An 18337-nucleotide genomic window follows, 5' to 3' on the forward strand; every position below is an offset into this window, starting at 1 on the left:
AACTCCTTTAACTAGACTGAAAAAAAAACATAATTCCCCCATCCAATGCTATGCCACAAGATGAGCCATATCAAGTGGCAGGGTAGATGCCACGGGCCAGCTTCTGCTGTCACTTAAACCCATGCAACCCCACTGCCTTCAGGGAGAGTACATGGGTGGAAAATGAGAACAGAATACCTACACCCTGCATCTGGAGAGCCAGGCACTTTGGAGAAGATTTGTATAGATTAGGTCTATTGTTTGTGTACAAATATACAAAGAATTAAAAGGGGCATCTATCCAAGATACTAAGCATCCCTACCAAAATTACAAAACCAAATACACTTAAGTTGCCCACAGAACACTTAACTTCGCTCCCCACTACAAACCTGATTTCTTTCCACATCCTCCACCCCCACACAGCCATTTGGATTAGTCTTTCATTGAGACCTAATCTTTACAATTTTCTCTTTAAAATGGTGCAGTGCTACTAGCAAAACAACCAAGAGTAATTTACTGCTAAGCCTTGCATTTATGAAAAAGTCATTGTGCTTGTCTGGTTTGGTGGGGTGTAGCATACATGTGTATGGAAGAATTTCGCATGTAGTAACGCAAAGACAACAGATCAGGCCAGATTCTCCCTTCTGTCCTTTGCATCAGCCTGCTGACTCCAGTTAAGTAACATGGACTTGAGCGAGAATAGACTTCAGCTCAGTATACTGTGTGAAACAGGCTTATTTTTACAATAGATTCATGGGCTCCAGTGATCAATGTGTATTGAAAGTCTGTAGCGGAGGTGGAACATGTTCATTTACTCAGCTGTGTTTCAATGGGTAAATTCCCTAGTCAGCCTAATCCAGATAGAGTACGTACCGGCTGGAGAGCAAGACTGTACATCATTTTGCATAATATCAGATGCTGGAATCCTGAGTGGTGTTCTTGTTTTCCTTGTGTAGCTTACTAATAGAAAGGGGGATGCTGTCTGGGGAGAGCAACATATGAAATGAAGCCCTCCTGAAAATTGGTATTCTTGGAACATTTCCTTATGCTTAAAAAATAAAGCAACAATGCTTCACATGCAGAAAACACACCCTCAGTTTTGGGAAGAGATGGAAGAAATGAGACCATTCACACAAATGTTTAAAAACACAACTAAAGCTCTTACTAGTTCTACAGAATGAATGTTATTTATATAAATACTTGAAACACACACCAGCCCTGGGGGATTTAAACAACATGCCCATCAAAGACTTTGACTCATGTTTCCAAACAGGCCAGGATTACATTGCACTGATGTGAGCTCCATGAATCACATTTGCCTAGCACAGAATTCCCAGACTGTGTGTCCTTTTTGTCATGTTTTTCATAAATCTCCTTGCTTGTTTCCACATTATTTCAGAAGAGAACGATTATATAGAAGCCACAAATGTTTTGCATTTGCTTTTTACACAGCACAGTACTTCCCCCTCTTCTTTCTCAACAACATTCCACCTGCCAAGACCCAAATGCGGGACACTCTTATTAGACGAGGAACCAAAAAATAATAGTACAGGAAGTTCAAAATATGGGATCAGTTTTAAAGTATAAATAACCTTAATTAACATTTGTAAAGAACTATATGTCTTAAGCGGTGGTGGTGATTATCCTTGTTTTATAGCTTCACTTTGCTGACTCATTGCACTGAATAAAGCTGAGAAAAAATCAGGTTTCTGTAGAGCATGATTAGATTTGGCTCCTAAATGATTTATAACTCAGAGAGGTATGACTCATCAGCCCTAGCAGTTAGATATTAGCACGTATTAAGTACTTGTTAATCAGTAGATTAGGTGTCTGGCTGTTATAAACTCAGTAACAAAACCTGAAATGAAGAAAATGTAAAGGTGGTAATTAGGGATGTGCATAAATCACAAAATTTTGGATTTTGGACTTTTCACATTTGCCCCATCACCAATGGTGAGGATGAGTCCGATATCACACTTTAGGCCTAAATTATAAGCAGGGACCCCAGAATGATGCAGCAAAGTCATTATGCTCCCCAAACCCTCAGATAAAAAACAGTGAAATCTTGTTGATTTTTACATCTGCCATCCAATCACTTCTTTCCATACCAACATCTCACTGGATAGGCTATTCGCTTTAAAGGCAAATCTTTATCCAGTGGCTAAACGTTCCCCTCACCCACACTCCCAGGAGCTGATTCTCCATAGTTTCTGGGGCTTGTGCAGTCATCTACACCTGTGCAAAGGGAGTGCAAATTAAGGGTAAAGAGCTACCAAATCAGAATGGCAACATTCTATACCCACTTTGCACAAGTTCAAACGAGAACAAATTGTGCAAGGGAGTAGAGAATCAGGCCTCATATGTCAGTGCCGGTTCAGGAAACATAGTAACAGCAACACATTGTTTATCTCCTTTCTCTTCCTTTGTGTATTTTTTCACACTAGATATTGCCATATAATACAATTTTTCTGTTATGAAGGAGCGAGTGTCAAGTCAAAGCAAGAAGAGTTTTTTTAAATGAGTACAATAGAGCTCACTGCTTCATTATGGAGAAATCAGCTTTACCCATAGAGGCAGGCGATCTGGTGGATTATTCTCCTACCTTTTTGTCAAGATTTTTGGGCTAGTTCCTCCAGTTCAGTGTGTCTACTCTGCATTGACCCAACATTTGGCACTAAAGCCAGTTTCACTGGCCCGGAGGGGATCTGCCAGTGGCCCAGAACCAAAGCTGAGGTTTGGGCACCACTTACTCACCCTGCTGCTAATGTAGCTGGAGGGAAAGAGGAAAAGATAAAATCCTCTGAGCTGCATGGACCTGCCCATGATGTTTTTGGCCTTTGTCTGTTTAGCCTGTAAAACTTTTTGGGATGAGGATGTCTTACTGTGGGTTGGCAGTGCCCCAATGTAGCCTCATCTCAACTGAGGCACCCAGGTGATGCCATATAACAATAACAATGGTGACTATTGCAGAGCATTGTAAGTAGAGGAGTCCTCCGGCTCCTCTAGCACAGTGCAGGGGAATAGCCTGCACAAAGTAGTTCCAGAATGAGGCTAGGGTAAAGGGGAGTTTTAAGACACTTGTGTGCGCGCGCACATTTTTGGTCTTAGCAGAGGATCTGACCCTTGTAGGCTCTCTAAGCTACAGTTTGTGTGTAGTACTGAAACCAACCTAAATGTAAGATGTATGTATATTTACTTCTTGTCTGGTCATGAATAGCTATGGGGGAATTGGAGCAAAACCACTAGCAAAGGAGAGAGAGACCAATTGAAATAACAATTAATATACTAATCAGCAAACATTTTTATGGGGTTTTACATGGAAGAATGTAGACTTGGAAGCTGATGTGGTTTTGATAACTTAGTAATATTCTCTGAATTTTATGAGAAATGACTCAACTAGACTGACCTAGAGACAAATGGGACATTTGCAACAGATGCTTGTGTTGTACTTTTGTTAGTCATTCTACAAGGAATTAATCAAATTTACAGCCGCCTTGTAAATAATCAATTTTGAGACAAGCCACGTAGGGAGAGATCAGTTTTAAACTGAAGTTGTAAAGTGTTTCTTTTACAGTAGAATTACATGTTAAAGGGTTTTACACCATTGGGTCATTTAGTCTTGTGTTGTTTCATTTGAAGTAGTAACTAGCCCAGTATGAGGAATTCAGACAGGAAAAAACATTTTTTGAAATCACAGCAAAGAACTTTGAACCAGACTCTAGTGAGGAAAAGTTTAACTGTAGAATACAAAACTCAGGGATCAAATTTAGTTCCCGCTGAAGTCACTGAGTGAGTTGACTTTTGGTGAGAGTAGGGTTGAATTCCAGGTTTGGTTTACATCTTCTTTTAAATGCTTTTCCACTCTTCTCTCTCCTTGGAGCCTCCTCCAACCCAGACCAACACCTTAGGATTCTGAAGCTCTGGTGTTTTTTTCCCCTTTAAACTCTTGCAGGGAGGCTCTACATTACAGCAGTAGCCTGAACCCAAATGGACAAGACTCCCTCGGGAGGCCATTAGTGGCTCTCCTTGTCCCCAAGAACCAGTGTTTAATTTGTAATGAAAGAGGTGCTGGGGCTCAAGCAATTTTTTACATTCATAACTGACATGGCAAGCCCAGAAGTGCGGGGGCTATGACCTGCCAGGCCTAGTGGTGCTGGGGCTGAGCCCTGGCAAGTCCTGGCACAAATTAAGCACTGCCAACTTCTCTTCTTTTATCTGCAACTTTTCCAGCCACATCAGCCTGAAGAGCAAGAGATTACAGATTTGAAAATTAACTTTGGATTTTCCCATATAGCAGCACCATATAGCTCTAAACCACTGAAGCTACCAATACATTTCTCTTTCTTGTATTAGTTTGTTTTTATGTTAGGCAAGTACCACATATTGGATTTACTCAACTAAATTCTATTCTCAGTTATGCCAGTACGACACTGTCGACTTCAGTGGAGTCAGTGTAAGTGAGAGCAGAATTTGGGTGTCTACTCCTGGAGGTGGGACTTGCCTCTCAAGTACTGATCCAACTGCACTGAGACTTTGTAGTTTTATAATAATTAAACTAGTATCGCATCTTGCAACTTCAAAGCGATGTACAAATCAGTGAATCCTCACAGCACCTCTGTGGGGGACAGTCTTTATGATCCCCATTTTACAGATGGAATAAGTAGACAGACCAAAAGTTTCATGACTTTCTGAGGTCTGCCTGAGCAAGTAGCAGTGCCAGGATTTGAATTTTGGAGTGCCTGGCTCCCAGTCCTGTGTTTTGTCCATTACACTAGTCTGTTAAGATTTTATTGTTCAAAATAGTAGCATGGCCCCTTCTCTAAGTAAAACTACTTTTATCATGTTAGCAGCTTGCAAAATTCTGCCACTAGCGCCCCTCAATGTGAGCATTTCCATCATTGTGAGATAAGCAGCATTGCTTCCACTGTTTCCATCAAACAGTAGTAGACCTAGTTTTACATGTGATGTACCCATGAGACACTAGTTAGCTGTGCTAATGTACACAGGTGAATAGAATAAATGTCTAAAAACAAGAACGGAGCAGCACTGTCATGCGAGAGGATTGTTAATTCAGGGGAAATTTTGAATGCATGAAAATAGGCTTTTAGAGGATTAACTTTAGTTTTGCAGTCTGTGTTGAACTGAGCTGAACTTGCATTATTATTTCCTCTTGTGGCAAGTTGATAATAAGGGTAGAGGCACCAAAAAGAATTGTCCTTCAATTAACCAAAATCTGCAACCAAAATATCTCAAAAGAAAATGAAAATAACAGCAAACTTAACTGAGACCTGGGATTTGTGAATTTCTAGAGCTGAAAAGATTGGCTTTGTAGCTGCATAACAGCAGGATTTACATCTGTGTCTCGTCATGTAGGCCAGTGAGAAGCGGGTTCACTTTATTGTGTCACGGCAGACCAGACAGCAGACCCCTGACATCTTGCAGGAGGCTGGGTGGAATTACAACGGCAGTCCTCAGCCTTGCCCATCGGAAAGAAACTGTCCTAACAAGGTGAGGCCTGGATCTATCTTACATTTACTGTTCTTTCTATGGGAAACAGAAGGCTTTGTTGTCTCCAGACCCTATCACCAGGAGAAGCACATCTTATTCTGCGGTATAAATGTAAAAACAGAGAGCGTCTTTATTTATACACTAGGAAGTGCTTCTGTCTTGACTCAGTTTGGAAGGATTGGGAGAGAGGAAGCTGAAGGATAATAATGAGACGAAAGTTTTATACACACATACTATACTATACACAAACCTCTCTCCCAGCCTGAGCCAGCAAAATGTAATGTATCCTAACAAAAATAAGAGGCTTATCTGCACTTACTCCATCTGGAGCAAAGCATGAAGGGAAGAAGCTTGCATAGACTGGGTGTGATATTTCCACATGTTGATTACTGTGGCTGTTACTCGATCATTTGCTTTTAGTAAACTGGGTGCAAGCAAACAATATGTATTTTAATACAGAAAATATAAATACATTCTTTGTTCCCAGATGTATATAAGGCATACTTCCAGGATGGGGGACTCTATCATGGGAAGCAGTGACTCTGAAAAAAGATTAAGGGGTCATGAATGATAATCAGCTGAACATGAGCTGCCAATGCAACACTGTGGGCAAAAGATCTAATGTGGTCCCAGGGTGCATAAGAAGGGGAATCTCGAGTAGGAGTGGAGAGATTATTTTACCTCTGTAATTGGTACTGGTGCAACCACTGCTGGAATACTGTGTCCAGTTTTGGTGCCCACAATTCCAGAAGGATGTTGATTGGAGAGGGTTCAGAGAAGAGCCACAAAAATGGATAAACTATTAGAAATTTTGCCTTTATAGTGGTAGACTAAAGAGCTCAATCTATTTAGCTTAACCATGAGAAGGTTAAGGGGTGACTTAATCATGGTCTGTAAGGATGTATGTGGAGAACAAATACTTAATAATGGGCTCTTCAGTCTAGCAGATAAATGTACAACACCATCCAATGGCTGAAAGATGAAGCTACACAAAGTCAAACTGGAAATAAGGTGTAAATGTTTAACAGTGTATGTACTTAACCACTGGAACAATTTACCAAGGGTCGTGGTAGAGTCTCTGTCACAGATAGTTTTTAAATCAAGATTGGATGTTTTTCTAAAAGATCTGCCGTAGAAATGATTTTGGGGAAGTTCTATGGTCTGTGCTATACAGGAGGTCAGACTACATGATCACAATGGTCTCTTCTGGCTTTAGAATCTAGGAATCTATGAAAACAGGGATGATAATACTGCTACTGACCTCCTTTGTAAAGTGCTTTGAGATCTATGGAAGAAAAACCCTATATAAGGACTAGGTATTGTTAGATTAAGGAAAATGACAAAGAACAAGCGTACAGTTTCCACAAAGGTGACAGCAGTGTGTGCGTCATTCAGCATATCCTTCACTTGGAATCCAGGTCACAGAAAGCAGGGTCCTAGCTACATACACTACACAAGGGTGGAATCCCTAAAAGGAGATCAGTGCCACATCACGGCTATCCAGCAAAGAGAGAGTTCTGAATATAGGCAGGACCATGTCACTAGGGGCTTTAAAAAGCAGCAGGGCTCATTTAAAATGAATCCTGACTGATAAGCAGGCAACTGTGACCTTAAAGGACCACATGCCTTAGACTGCACTGCCAGCTGTCAGCTCCCGAACGCAGCTGCCCATGGGGAGAAAGGGATGGGCCCACATTTTAAAAATGTTTATAAACATCCCTTTGTTGTTTTCCTCCTTTTATCAATTATGCTCATTCAGCCCCTTAAGAAATGGTACTTCCTGCAGCATATTCCATCTTACCTGTACCCTCGCATGCCATTCAGACATAACTCCTCCCTCGTGCTGTAAGAACAGACCCACGTCTGCTGTCCAGAACAGCAGAGATGAAACAAGGCTGCTGCCATCCTGTCACAAGACAATCCTAGCTGATACTGCATTTGCAAGTCATTACTTTCCAGTGAAATAATGCTTTCATGATTCTTAGGGCGATCGCTGAGTGGGATAGCAATTAACTCATGTCGCTATCACATGGTTTCCAGTGACTGCCTGGGCGTCTGCTATATCTAATATATTTGTGTTACTGGTCTATGGTTATGGTACAGGGGAATTCAGTACATTAATTCTATTCCATACCCAACTTTGGGCCCCTTTCTTCTCTTCCTGTATAAAGAGGTGCAGGAAAGGAACTCTTGATTAGTTACAAGTTGATTTGGGGAACTGCATTGACTTGAGATTTAGGGAGTTGTGTTTGCATTGCAGCACCCTATGTGGAGCTGGTGAGGCCTTATTTTGTTGCATAGAATATGGAGATAAGGGAATCCCCCAACAGGTGTCTGGAGTATGTCTCTGTACCTCTCTGTCTCCTGTCCCATCAGTGACGGCACAGCTGGCTTAGTGGCTGTGCTGCTTCTGGGCAGTGGCAGCACTTTGTTACCCCTCCAGTGGAGGGCACAGCGAAGACGGAGATTTTCTCAGAAACAAATCTCTCTCTCTCTCGACAAATGTCTTGTTTTACAATTTTTTGGCTGTATAGGAGGGGAACATGCTATCTGGATCACCTGATCCCTGACTCCTCCCCTCTGTGGCCTTTTCACCCCAAGACAGATGAGCTCTGGGGTGGTTAAATCGAGATTGGAGAGAGTAGGCTGCTTAGCTGCCTTTCCCTTTCATACATCCCCTCTCGTCTCATTTAATTTTAGATGTTGGTTTACTAGGTGCCTGTAGTATTTCTGAGATAATGAGGGTGAACGACCATAGGTGTTTTGCTTGAAAAATAGGTTATCCATCCGCACAGTTCAGCTCTTCAGCAACCAGCTCCAAGGGTATTTAGATGTGGGGCTCAGATCTGGCTTTGAGAATCAGGGTCGCACTGAAGGGATGTGGCTGGGATAGAGATGCCTCTGGGGTTACTACAGCATGGCACTCGGGTGACTTAGAGCTTGTCTACATGATGGAGTAATGTGCACTACAAGGGTGTGATTTCTAAAGTGCACTAACATGGTGCACATTAATTGAGCTTTGCAGACCCTGCTGGTGTGCACTAAAAGTTCCCTAGTGTACTTCAAAATAGTACTGAAACAGCATTACATTACAGTGCACTATGAAGCTTTTATCAATGACCTGGAAAAAAACATAAAATCATCACTGGTAAAGTTTTCAGATGACACACAAATTGGGGCAGTGGTAAATAATGAAGAGGATAGGTCACTGATTCAGACCAAATCTTCTAGGTAAGCTGGGTGCAAGCAACCAATATGCATTTTAATATGGCTACGTGTAAATGTATACATCTAGGAACAAAGAATGGAGGCCATGCTTACAGGATGGGGTCTCTATCCTGGGAAGCAGTGACTCTGAAAAAGATTTGGGGATCCTGGTGGATACTCAGCTGAACATGAGCTCCCAGTGCAACACTGTGGCCAAAAGACCTAATGCAATCCTGGGATGCATAGAACAGGTGAATCTCAAGTATAGAGGTTATTTACCTCTGTATTTGGGACTGGTGTGTTTGCTACTGGAATACCGTGTTCCATTCTGGTGCCCACAACTCAAGAAGAATGTCAGTAAATTGGAGGGTGCAGAGAAGAGCCGCAAGAATGATCAAAGGATTAGAAAACATCCCTTATAGTGGTAGACTCAAAGAGCTCAATCTATTTAGTTTAACAAAGAGAAGGTTAAGGGGTGACTTGATTACAATCTGTAAGTATCTACATGGGAAACAATTATTTAGCAATAGGCTCCTCAGTCTAGCAGGGAAAGGTACAACACTGGAAAGGTACAAAGCTGGAAGTTGAAGCTAGACAACTTCAGACTGGGATTAAGGAGTAAATTATTGACAGTGAGTGTAACTGACCAAGGAATAATTTACCAAGAGTCGTGGTGGATTCTCCATCACTGAGAATTTTTAAATCAAGCTTGGATGTTTTTCTAGCAGATCTTCTCTAGGAATTATTTTGGGGAAGGTCTATGGCCTATACTGTCCAGGAGGGCAGACTAGATGATCACAATGTTCCCCTCTGGCCTTGAAATCTGTGAATCTAGGGTGCACTAGCTGGGTCTACATGGACCAATTATTGCGCAATATGTTAGTGCTCTTTAGAAATCACACCCCTGTAGTGCACATCACCCACTATGTAGATGTACCCTCAGTCATACACATGCCCCTGGCACCCTTTAGCTGAGGGTATGCAAACAGACCCATTCTTTCTGAAAGGGTGCATGAGGAGGGAGGTGGTTCTGTTTCCCTTTCCCCACAACACTGATGCTGTGCTGCACTCCTGCTGGTTAGCTAGAATCTAGTTTTTGCTTTTCCAGTGTGGCACCTATGATTCAATAGACTCTGAAGGAGCTTAGACAGCCTGTGGGATTGATTATGTGGAGGCGCTGTAGCGTTTTGCTGTGGTGCACTCTGTCTTTAATTCGCTGTTGTAGTGTTGTTTGCCTTTTGTCAGGCACATGTGAGTATTTGTCTCAGTATTTACCAGATAGTTCTCAGTACATACCCTGTATTTTTTTCACCATACTCTTTCATAATTCACTCTCTTTAAAATTAGGCTTTGTAGGCTATGCAGGCTTAAATACAGTATGTCCTCTTGCTTAGATCTAGTGGACATCTTCTTGGCCATGCTTTCAAGTCAAAGCAATTTCCTTTGGATGTGTGGCTTGGTGAATCTTACACCTGGCTTCATCCGTGGGGATTGTTAAATTAAATGTGGCTAATAGAGAAACTGCTAATTAATATAACCCAGTGTTGTTAATTTGAAGTTTATGGGGGGAATAATTCATCCTTGGGAGAGGTGGACTTTTGTTAACATCACTGGTCCCCTCTTTTAACTCTCTGAGAGAGCCAGTTCTGTCTGGGTTAACTATATAACACGGATATAAATATGTGCTGGATTTTGCCTTCAAGTCTCTAGCGTATTCAGTGCCAAGAATAAACTCCAGACTCCAGTATTATTTGTTATTGTATAATAACTCAGGAATCCCTTTTGGCCAAGTCACTGCCCTCATGACATCCTGCCTCCATCTGGAAAGAGGCTAAAAGAGGCTCTCTTTCAAGCAAATGCCAATGGTAAACAGAAGGACAGCCAGCAGAGCAGTGATGAAGTAGCAACACAATCTGTATTGAATACATCCTCTTTGGTGTGTATTGGGAGTGTATTTTGCATACAGTGTGGTGTATGATTGGTCATGGGCAGGGTTCTTAGTAAGCTATCCTCCCATGTCTGAGGAACAAGGCAATGTAAAGCCCAAGTTGCTGCTGCTGCCTGGACTTGAATAGAAAAGATGTCAGAAACACTCTCCTATACTACAGAGGGATCTGTTAAACAGGGTTTGTAATATAGAAATAGAGCCAGATTCTGCTCCTTTGAAGTCATTGGGAGTTTTGCCATTGACTTCAATGCAGATGCAGTACTAGGCACTAAACTAGCACTTGGTTTTAATTGTAACTATTTCTTCTACTCTGATTGTTTATAACAAGTTGTTGTCCAGTCCTTAAAGACGGAGCCTATTGCCCTTGCTGCTCAGGCAAATAATGTCCTGTAGCTGTGTGAGTGGGTTAGCCTGTAGGTAATATATATTTTCCAAGCAGCTGCAGCTGTGTCCGTTGCCTGTGAGACACGCGTCATGACTTTGAGGTTGTGATAATTTGCTGTAAATATTTATTTTACAGTAAACTTAAAAAAAAAAAAAGGGGGGGGGGTGGGGGAGGACAAGCTGTATGTTTTCCCCGTCACAGCCTCCAAGGTCATTTCAAAGCGATGGAGAAGGGTAGTTGTTTAGAAGAGAATGTATTGAAATGCACTCATTAATAAACATTGCCTTTTAACTGGTTTACTCATGACCAGCAATACCTCCGAGAGTGCAGTCCATGTGTTTATTAAAAAGGCTTTAATTTCCTTTTATCATTATCTTCCCCTCATTTGAGAATTCACAATTCCCATCTATCTATGATAATTTTAAAAAATAAGATGCTGCAAGGAATCTTCAAAGGGAAGCTGATTGTTGGCTTGTGTGTGTGCGCGTGCACACAGAAAAGCGGTTCTTCAATCATTTTTCATTGAAAAGTAACATTTGACAATTTGTTTCTGAACATAACTCTTAAATGCTGATAGTGTCTGCACTGTTTCCTCAGAAATATGGCATAAGCAGCCTACTTTTATCAGTAACATTCTTGATGTCTGAGACAGAATGGGCATAGAACATCTAACAAGCATGCTCTGAATCAGAGTATATAATTTTGAGCTGCTGTTACAAAATCAAAAACTGCCCTTTTGTGAAAAATTTGCACTACTGTCCCCACCCTCCACCCCGAAAAGGGCTATTCTCAGTTAAATCAACCCATTCTCAAGGGGAAAGGGGCAATTTTTTGCATGCAAATGGGTAAACCAAAGCAAAATTAGGTTTATTTTTGAGCAAAGGTGGAGTCACAACAATTTTACACATTCATGTGAAAAATTAATTTTGAAAAAATAAGACAATATGTTGCAGGAATGAAACTACCTGAAATAGAATAATGAACACTTTTTGTGAAAAACTGTGGATGATTTCACACAGCTGTGCTGTAGATCCTTTGGAAGTGTTCAGTTGTTCTCAAACCACAATAGCAAGTCGTCTTACAGAGGTTCTGACTCTCTGTGTTCCATCTCAGGCCAGGGGTTACGTGGTATGCAGCATCCATAACAGTGCTACATTTGCAATTCCTATCCCTACGACATAAGAAGGAACCTGTTTAGATGGAGTTTAGTGACTTTGTTATCTGAAGTGTTACGGAATATTAGCATTTTGATATTTTCTGCTTATTTTCTGCAGTGTCTGGAAGTCCTTTGCTGGATGGCAGCTGATAAATGCAGCTTGTTTGTTTTAATCGCAGAACTCTTGAGATGGAATTATAGTCTCATCATTCTAAATGTGCCTTTAAAAATAAAATGCTGTAAATATATACATACTCAAGCCCACAATCATTCATTGGCAGATTTCCCAATGCAATTGTTCCCTTTTCCCACTTCTTTCCTTGAAGTTTACTCTAGCCATTGCCAGAAGAGCCATACATTTGATTGTTCTTCTCTCTATGCCATTAAGTCAGAACTTGAAATAGGATTTCGTGGTTGAATCTGAGATTTCAGGGATGGGATCCATCTTTTTGCGTATCACAAATGTGATGTCACGCTCATGAATGATGAGCTCTTTAGTACCATGTCATAGAGTAGCTAGCCCTGCAGCACATGTATTATATTTCTATATTGAAACTCAAAAGTAGTGTGCCAGTTCTGCTCTAGAGACTGGAGTGTTCAGAAAGTAATTGTAGGAACATAGCATATGAATTATCGAGGGCAGTTAAAGTTATTCAGTAAGGTTTAAATCTGGATTTTTTGGAGAAAAATCCATGTCCATTGTATAAAATATTTGGTAGGGATTGGGGTGCTTTGAAACGCTCACACATTCAGGTCACATGCTGAGGAGGGAACGCTATCTGACTACTAGAAAGGCTTTCCTTGCCAGTATTACATTTTAGAACCTATGTTACCTTCAGGGGCGGTTCCAGGCACCAGCGTTCCAAGCACGTGCCTGAAGCGGCAAGCCACGGGGGGCGCTCTGCCGGTCGCCGTGAGGGCGGCAGGCAGGTTGCCTTTGGCGGCTTGCCTGTGGAGGGTCCGCTGATCCTGCGGCTTCGGCGGACCTCCCGCAGGCACGCCTGCGGAGGGTCCGCTGGTCCCACGGGACCAGCGGACCCTCCGTGCTTGGGGCGGCAAAATGTCTAGAGCCTCCCCTGGTTACCTTATGATCCTTCAGTATCTGATGATGTGTGTTGATTTGTCTGACCCTTATTCACAAAGTATAAACAAACTGAGCACCCTTGCCTAACAAAGTGGTTAGCTTTTCCTATTGGAAGAAAAAAGATGAATCGCCTCATAGTTTGGATATGGGCATCACACAGAAGCAACCTTTTAAAAATCAGCAATAAATGAATCACTGCAGAAGCCCTTGACACTTATTCTATAAAAGTCCTTTGTTGTTCTCCCTAGTTAAATACACATCCTTCTAGCCAGTTTCTCCCGGAGAGTTTCATAAAGCCATAGAAATTAGAGATGGAAAAAAACTATAATGTCATGTAGTCCATCCCCTATAGGTTTGTTCCTTATAGTACATATATTGTTGTTTCTTTGTTAAAAATGTATGACAAAGTTTTCAAATTTGGATGCCTAAAGTTAAGCACCTGAATCTAAATTGAGGCACCTAAATAAGTGGTCTGATTTTCAGAGGTGCTGAACACCCAGCATTTTTACTAGTGTATAATCTCTGGTTGCTTTCTAAGTGAAAACTCAGGCCACTTTATTTGTGTGTCCAGGCACCCTGATTCTGCTCCCATTAAGGTAAATGACAAAACCACCACTGACTTTAATGGGAGCAGTATTGGATCCCAAATACAGATTTAGTGACCAACTTTACTCATCCAAGTTTGGAGTGCTTTGGTCATAGCTGTGACCCTGTGGAATCCCAAGCAGTAGGATAGTCATATTTACTGTCCACACAAGTGTTGTGAGCTCAGGGGTTGTAAAATGCTTTGAGACCCTCTGAATAGTCATCATACAGCTGCATATTAATTCCAGTTTGATTACTCCAAGTAATGAAGCTATCAGAAGGCTATATGTGAACACTTCATTTATCCTTGTTATTGGGCCTCCACAGAACACCCTTCATGCTGTCACCTGTCATGAGAAGGTGGTGTCTGTCCGGAAAGATAACACAGAGTCACTGGGAATGACTGTGGCAGGTGGAGCATCTCACAGAGAATGGGATTTGCCCATCTACGTGATAAGCATTGAAGCTGGAGGAGTCATCAGCAGAGATGGCAGAATGAAAACAGGTAAAGCTAATGGGGTTTGGAGGCCTGCTTCAATGGAAAGCTCCCTTTTGACAAAACGAAAGATCACAAAGAAGGGGTGCCACACTCTGTATGTTTCTATAGACACTTAGATATCTCTCAGAGGTGAGAGAGAAACTAGCCTGTAAGAGTTTTTAAAAGAAGGCAAACTCCTTAGGTGAGATTGTGCCTCTGAGACCTATGGCTGGAGGGACCCTCCTCCTGTGGAGCCCTGGGTTCTCCTAGCTACCTCTGCAGTGCTGTCCTGCACTCTCCTCTCAGAGCCTATGGTCACTCTCTATGTGGTCTTGTGTGTGCACTGAGGCAGTAGAAGTGCTCAGTGTCGGGGAGAGGGGTAATGTAACGTATGTTGTCCCACCACCCCCAAAGACTTGTTGAAATTGTTTTTTAAAAAAAATTCCAGCCTGAGGATGTATAAAATCGCCTTCTTCCCCAGAGTCTTTTCTGTGGGCGGGGCAAAATCTCTCCCCAGTCAGATGATATGGTGGGACCTTAGCAAAGGGAGCTTTGCAGAGTTTTTCTTTTCAGTATCAGTTCCTATGGGTTTTACCATGAGGAGAGGGTGAATGGGCCTATATTATTTATTACATACAAAAAAATATTGAAAGAACGTTAAGGCTGTAAAGTCAAGCATGCAAAGTTAGGACAAAATTCAGGTGGCTCGTGCCCACTTTCTTTGGCTCCCTTGTTTGCATATGTATTATAATACAGTCTTCAATTACATGGTCACATACTATTTTTCCACAGGACCCCTGCCTCATTCACTGCACAGGATGAACGGTGCTCACTTAATAGGCAGCTTTTCAATATTTTGTTTTATCCTCATTTTTCAATGTGTGGCCCTAAGCCTTATTTACTGCACACTATTCAAACCCTGCTCTGAGGGCAACAAAGAGTCCTGTGGTACCTTATAGACTAACAAATGTATTGGAGCACGAGCTTTCGTGGGAGAATACCCACTTCGTCAGATGCATCTGTTGGTCTATAAGGTGCCACAGGACTCTGTCGCTTTTTACAGATCCAAACTAACATGGCTACCCCTCAAGGGCTTTCCAGTGGTGCTCTTCGCAATAGTATTAATGTCAAAATTGTCCACTAATATTAAGTGCCCAGTTAGAGATGCCTATTACCTGATATTTTCAGGTTATGTAGCATTATATAGCATATCCTATGTTCACATTGATTAGTTGGAGCAGTGAGTGCTCAGCTCTTCTGCAAATCAGACTCCAGGGAATCAAGTTGGGTACCCAGAAAATGAGGAACACACCATTAATGACCACCACTGAAGTTTGGTTTAAGTGACATGCCTGAGATGACACTGGAACTCTGTGTGAGAGTAAGAGAGAGAATCCGGTTCTCCAGGGCAGCATTTAAGTACCCAAAGCATGAACCCAGGACTTTCTGTCCCTGCAATACTCAGCCCTGCCTCATTTACTACACACCGTCCATTTTCTGCAACAAGTGAGGCAGGGATTTACACATAACAGCCTCCTTCACTGTACAACCTTGATTTATTCCCAGAGCACCAGCCATTCTAGGCACTGAATGAGGCCAGGGTGCTGTGGAAAAAAACAGTATGTGATCCTGTAGTTAAAGAATGCATTATAATACATACATGCAAGGGAGCCAAATTAAGGCCGCATGGGTAACCTTAATTCTAGCATTTCCCAACTTTTGAGTGCTTGACTTTGCAACCTTAACTTCATTTGAATAGCATTTTTAATGTAATTTCTTAGATTAAAAAAAAAAAGGCAAACTGGAAAAAAACAGAATTTCCATAATGTAGACCCATATTTACTCCACATGATTCATCAGCAGGGTTAGAACATTGGCTCTTGAGCTAATAGAGTAAGTAATAGCACGTGTAGGTTTTCATCCTCTATGTGGGCCAACCACTAAAGGGAGATGAGACACATTTTGCCAGTGGATCTGACAGCAGAGAAATGTTGAGACTATGGGTTCTCTTCCGGGTTCTGAGGGGAATGTGTGGTAGTGGTTACAGACCCCTTCAGCTTGTCCTTGTCCCAGTCCCAGACTCCATCCTGCTTTGGTCCCTCATTCTAGTACCCTCCCCCTCCTCCAAACAGCTCCAAATCCTGCTCCCCTTAACTCCTCTTCATTTCAATCTGGCTGCTTCCTCTTTTTATTCGTTGCTGCCTGTGTGCCAACAGGAGGAACACTGAGAGCCCTGCTCTGTTCCTGGCAACAAAGTCATGCTCAGCCCCTGAAGCCCTGGGCTAGAGGATGCACCATACGGACAGAATTTTAGGTATTCTTGTTCCAATGCATGGAGCTACTAGAGCTTCTCCACAAAATGGATGTAAGAATTTTATACATATTTTGTGCATTAAAACAACGTCTGTTCCCCTAGTTTCATTCTGAGACGTGGCTGAATCATCTTGGCTTAAATTTTGCAAAAATATTCAGCCTGAGGCAGAAAATTTCAGCCCCAACACTTAAAGTTTGGCAAAGTTATAAACAGCTGTAAACACAATCTTATAATGGAAAATGTTGCGCAACCTTAACTATAGGCATCAGTATGTGTGTCACCTACCATTAAATGCTGATCAGATGCTTAGCGCTCCCCCAGCCAGCCCATCTGTGCTGCCCAGGGCTCGGGTGGTGATTTAAAGTAGCCCTGTTGTGATAATTGAGCTTACACATTTATCGTAATTTACCCTCAACAGTAAAAAGTGAGTGTAAGTTCATAAGATATCGCAACAACCTGTAACAACAAATGTTGATAGGAAAAGGTGCAAAAGCAAATCTGAATTTTTTCCAAACAAAAAGGGCTGCTGATACAACTCAAGGACTGGGATAAGATCATGCTTGGGTTCAAACTTCTCTTGTTTACCAGAAATCAGTGAACCAAAAATTGGTGTGTCAGAAACTAGGCCTAACTGGTAGATAAAATAGCAATGAGATGAGCTATTCTGCCCATCACTGCCTTTTGGAGTCCTTAGAGAAACTTTTTTTTGAGGGGGTATGGGGGGCTACTAGAGTGAGCTTCACCATCATGACTGCAACCCCCACCATCTCCTGGGATGCCAAACCTCCTTCATCCTAATCCTGAGCAGACAGGACCAAAGGAAATCCAACCTCCGCCTAAGATATGAAACTTCCTTCCCTTCCCCGTCCCTCCGTGTCCTCTTCTTTCCCTACCTTATTTTTCTTCTCTTTCCTGTCTCTCTACTTTTTCCTTGTGTCTGATAAGAGTCAGGCTTAGCCAGTCAAGACTGTATATTTTGCAACAGTACTGTAAGCCTGTGACCAGAAAGACAGCAAAAGCAATGGTCTACACAGCCTGATGCTGACATGAGTTTGCCAGGTCTCGAGAGTGGCTGATAAGACCATGTGCCATGCCTGTGTTTTTCTGCAGTGAGGTTGCAAGTGAAATCAATATCAGAGACAGAAGCTGCATTTTCTATCTTCGCTGTTCTTTTCTCTTCCCTCGTGTATGTTTAGGAAATGGGATCAGACTTTTATCCCAGCCCATCTCAACTAAATTCTTCTCTCTTCCCCATCTTTTATCCCATCTAAAAGACTGTCAAACAAGGGGGTTTTCCATCTAAAAACTCCTGCCAGCTAAAGGGATATTGTTAAAATTAAAACCTTACTTAATACTTCACATTAACACTGTTTCCTTCTTTTATCTTTAAAAGGATTTGTAATGGTGTTTGCCATGGTACAAAGCTGTGTATGCCAAACCTTGTTTAATGCCGTGCAGTGAGCAGCCCTTAGACTGCTCTCTCTTACCTCAGGGCCCTTGGCTGCCCTCTGATCCAAGGTGGAGGAGAGGTGTGACCAAAAACACTACCTTTGCCCATTCTGGCTGTGATGATGCATGTTTGAGTTCAGCCCCTCATCTCACTCTCATGGTCTATTTTATGCCTTACATTTATTTCCTATGAAAATATTAACAACCACATTTGACAGGCAACAAGTTCCCAGCCCTGACCTAT

General features: G+C 42.0%; 1 protein-coding gene across 7 annotated transcripts in view; it reads left to right on the forward strand.

The window, feature by feature from the left end:
- The window catches only part of LNX1 (ligand of numb-protein X 1), a 234837-nt gene that overhangs the window by 206425 nt on the left and 10075 nt on the right, over nt 1–18337 (forward strand). For all 7 annotated transcript variants that reach the window (XM_039542575.1, XM_039542576.1, XM_039542582.1 and 4 more), the window contains 2 exons: nt 5353–5487; nt 14180–14357. In XM_039542575.1, coding sequence (XP_039398509.1) covers nt 5353–5487; nt 14180–14357 — 313 coding nt within the window. The remainder of the gene's footprint in view (nt 1–5352; nt 5488–14179; nt 14358–18337) is intronic.

Source organism: Mauremys reevesii, linkage group 5 (genome assembly GCF_016161935.1).
Source record: "Mauremys reevesii isolate NIE-2019 linkage group 5, ASM1616193v1, whole genome shotgun sequence".
Classification (NCBI taxonomy): domain Eukaryota; kingdom Metazoa; phylum Chordata; order Testudines; family Geoemydidae; genus Mauremys; species Mauremys reevesii.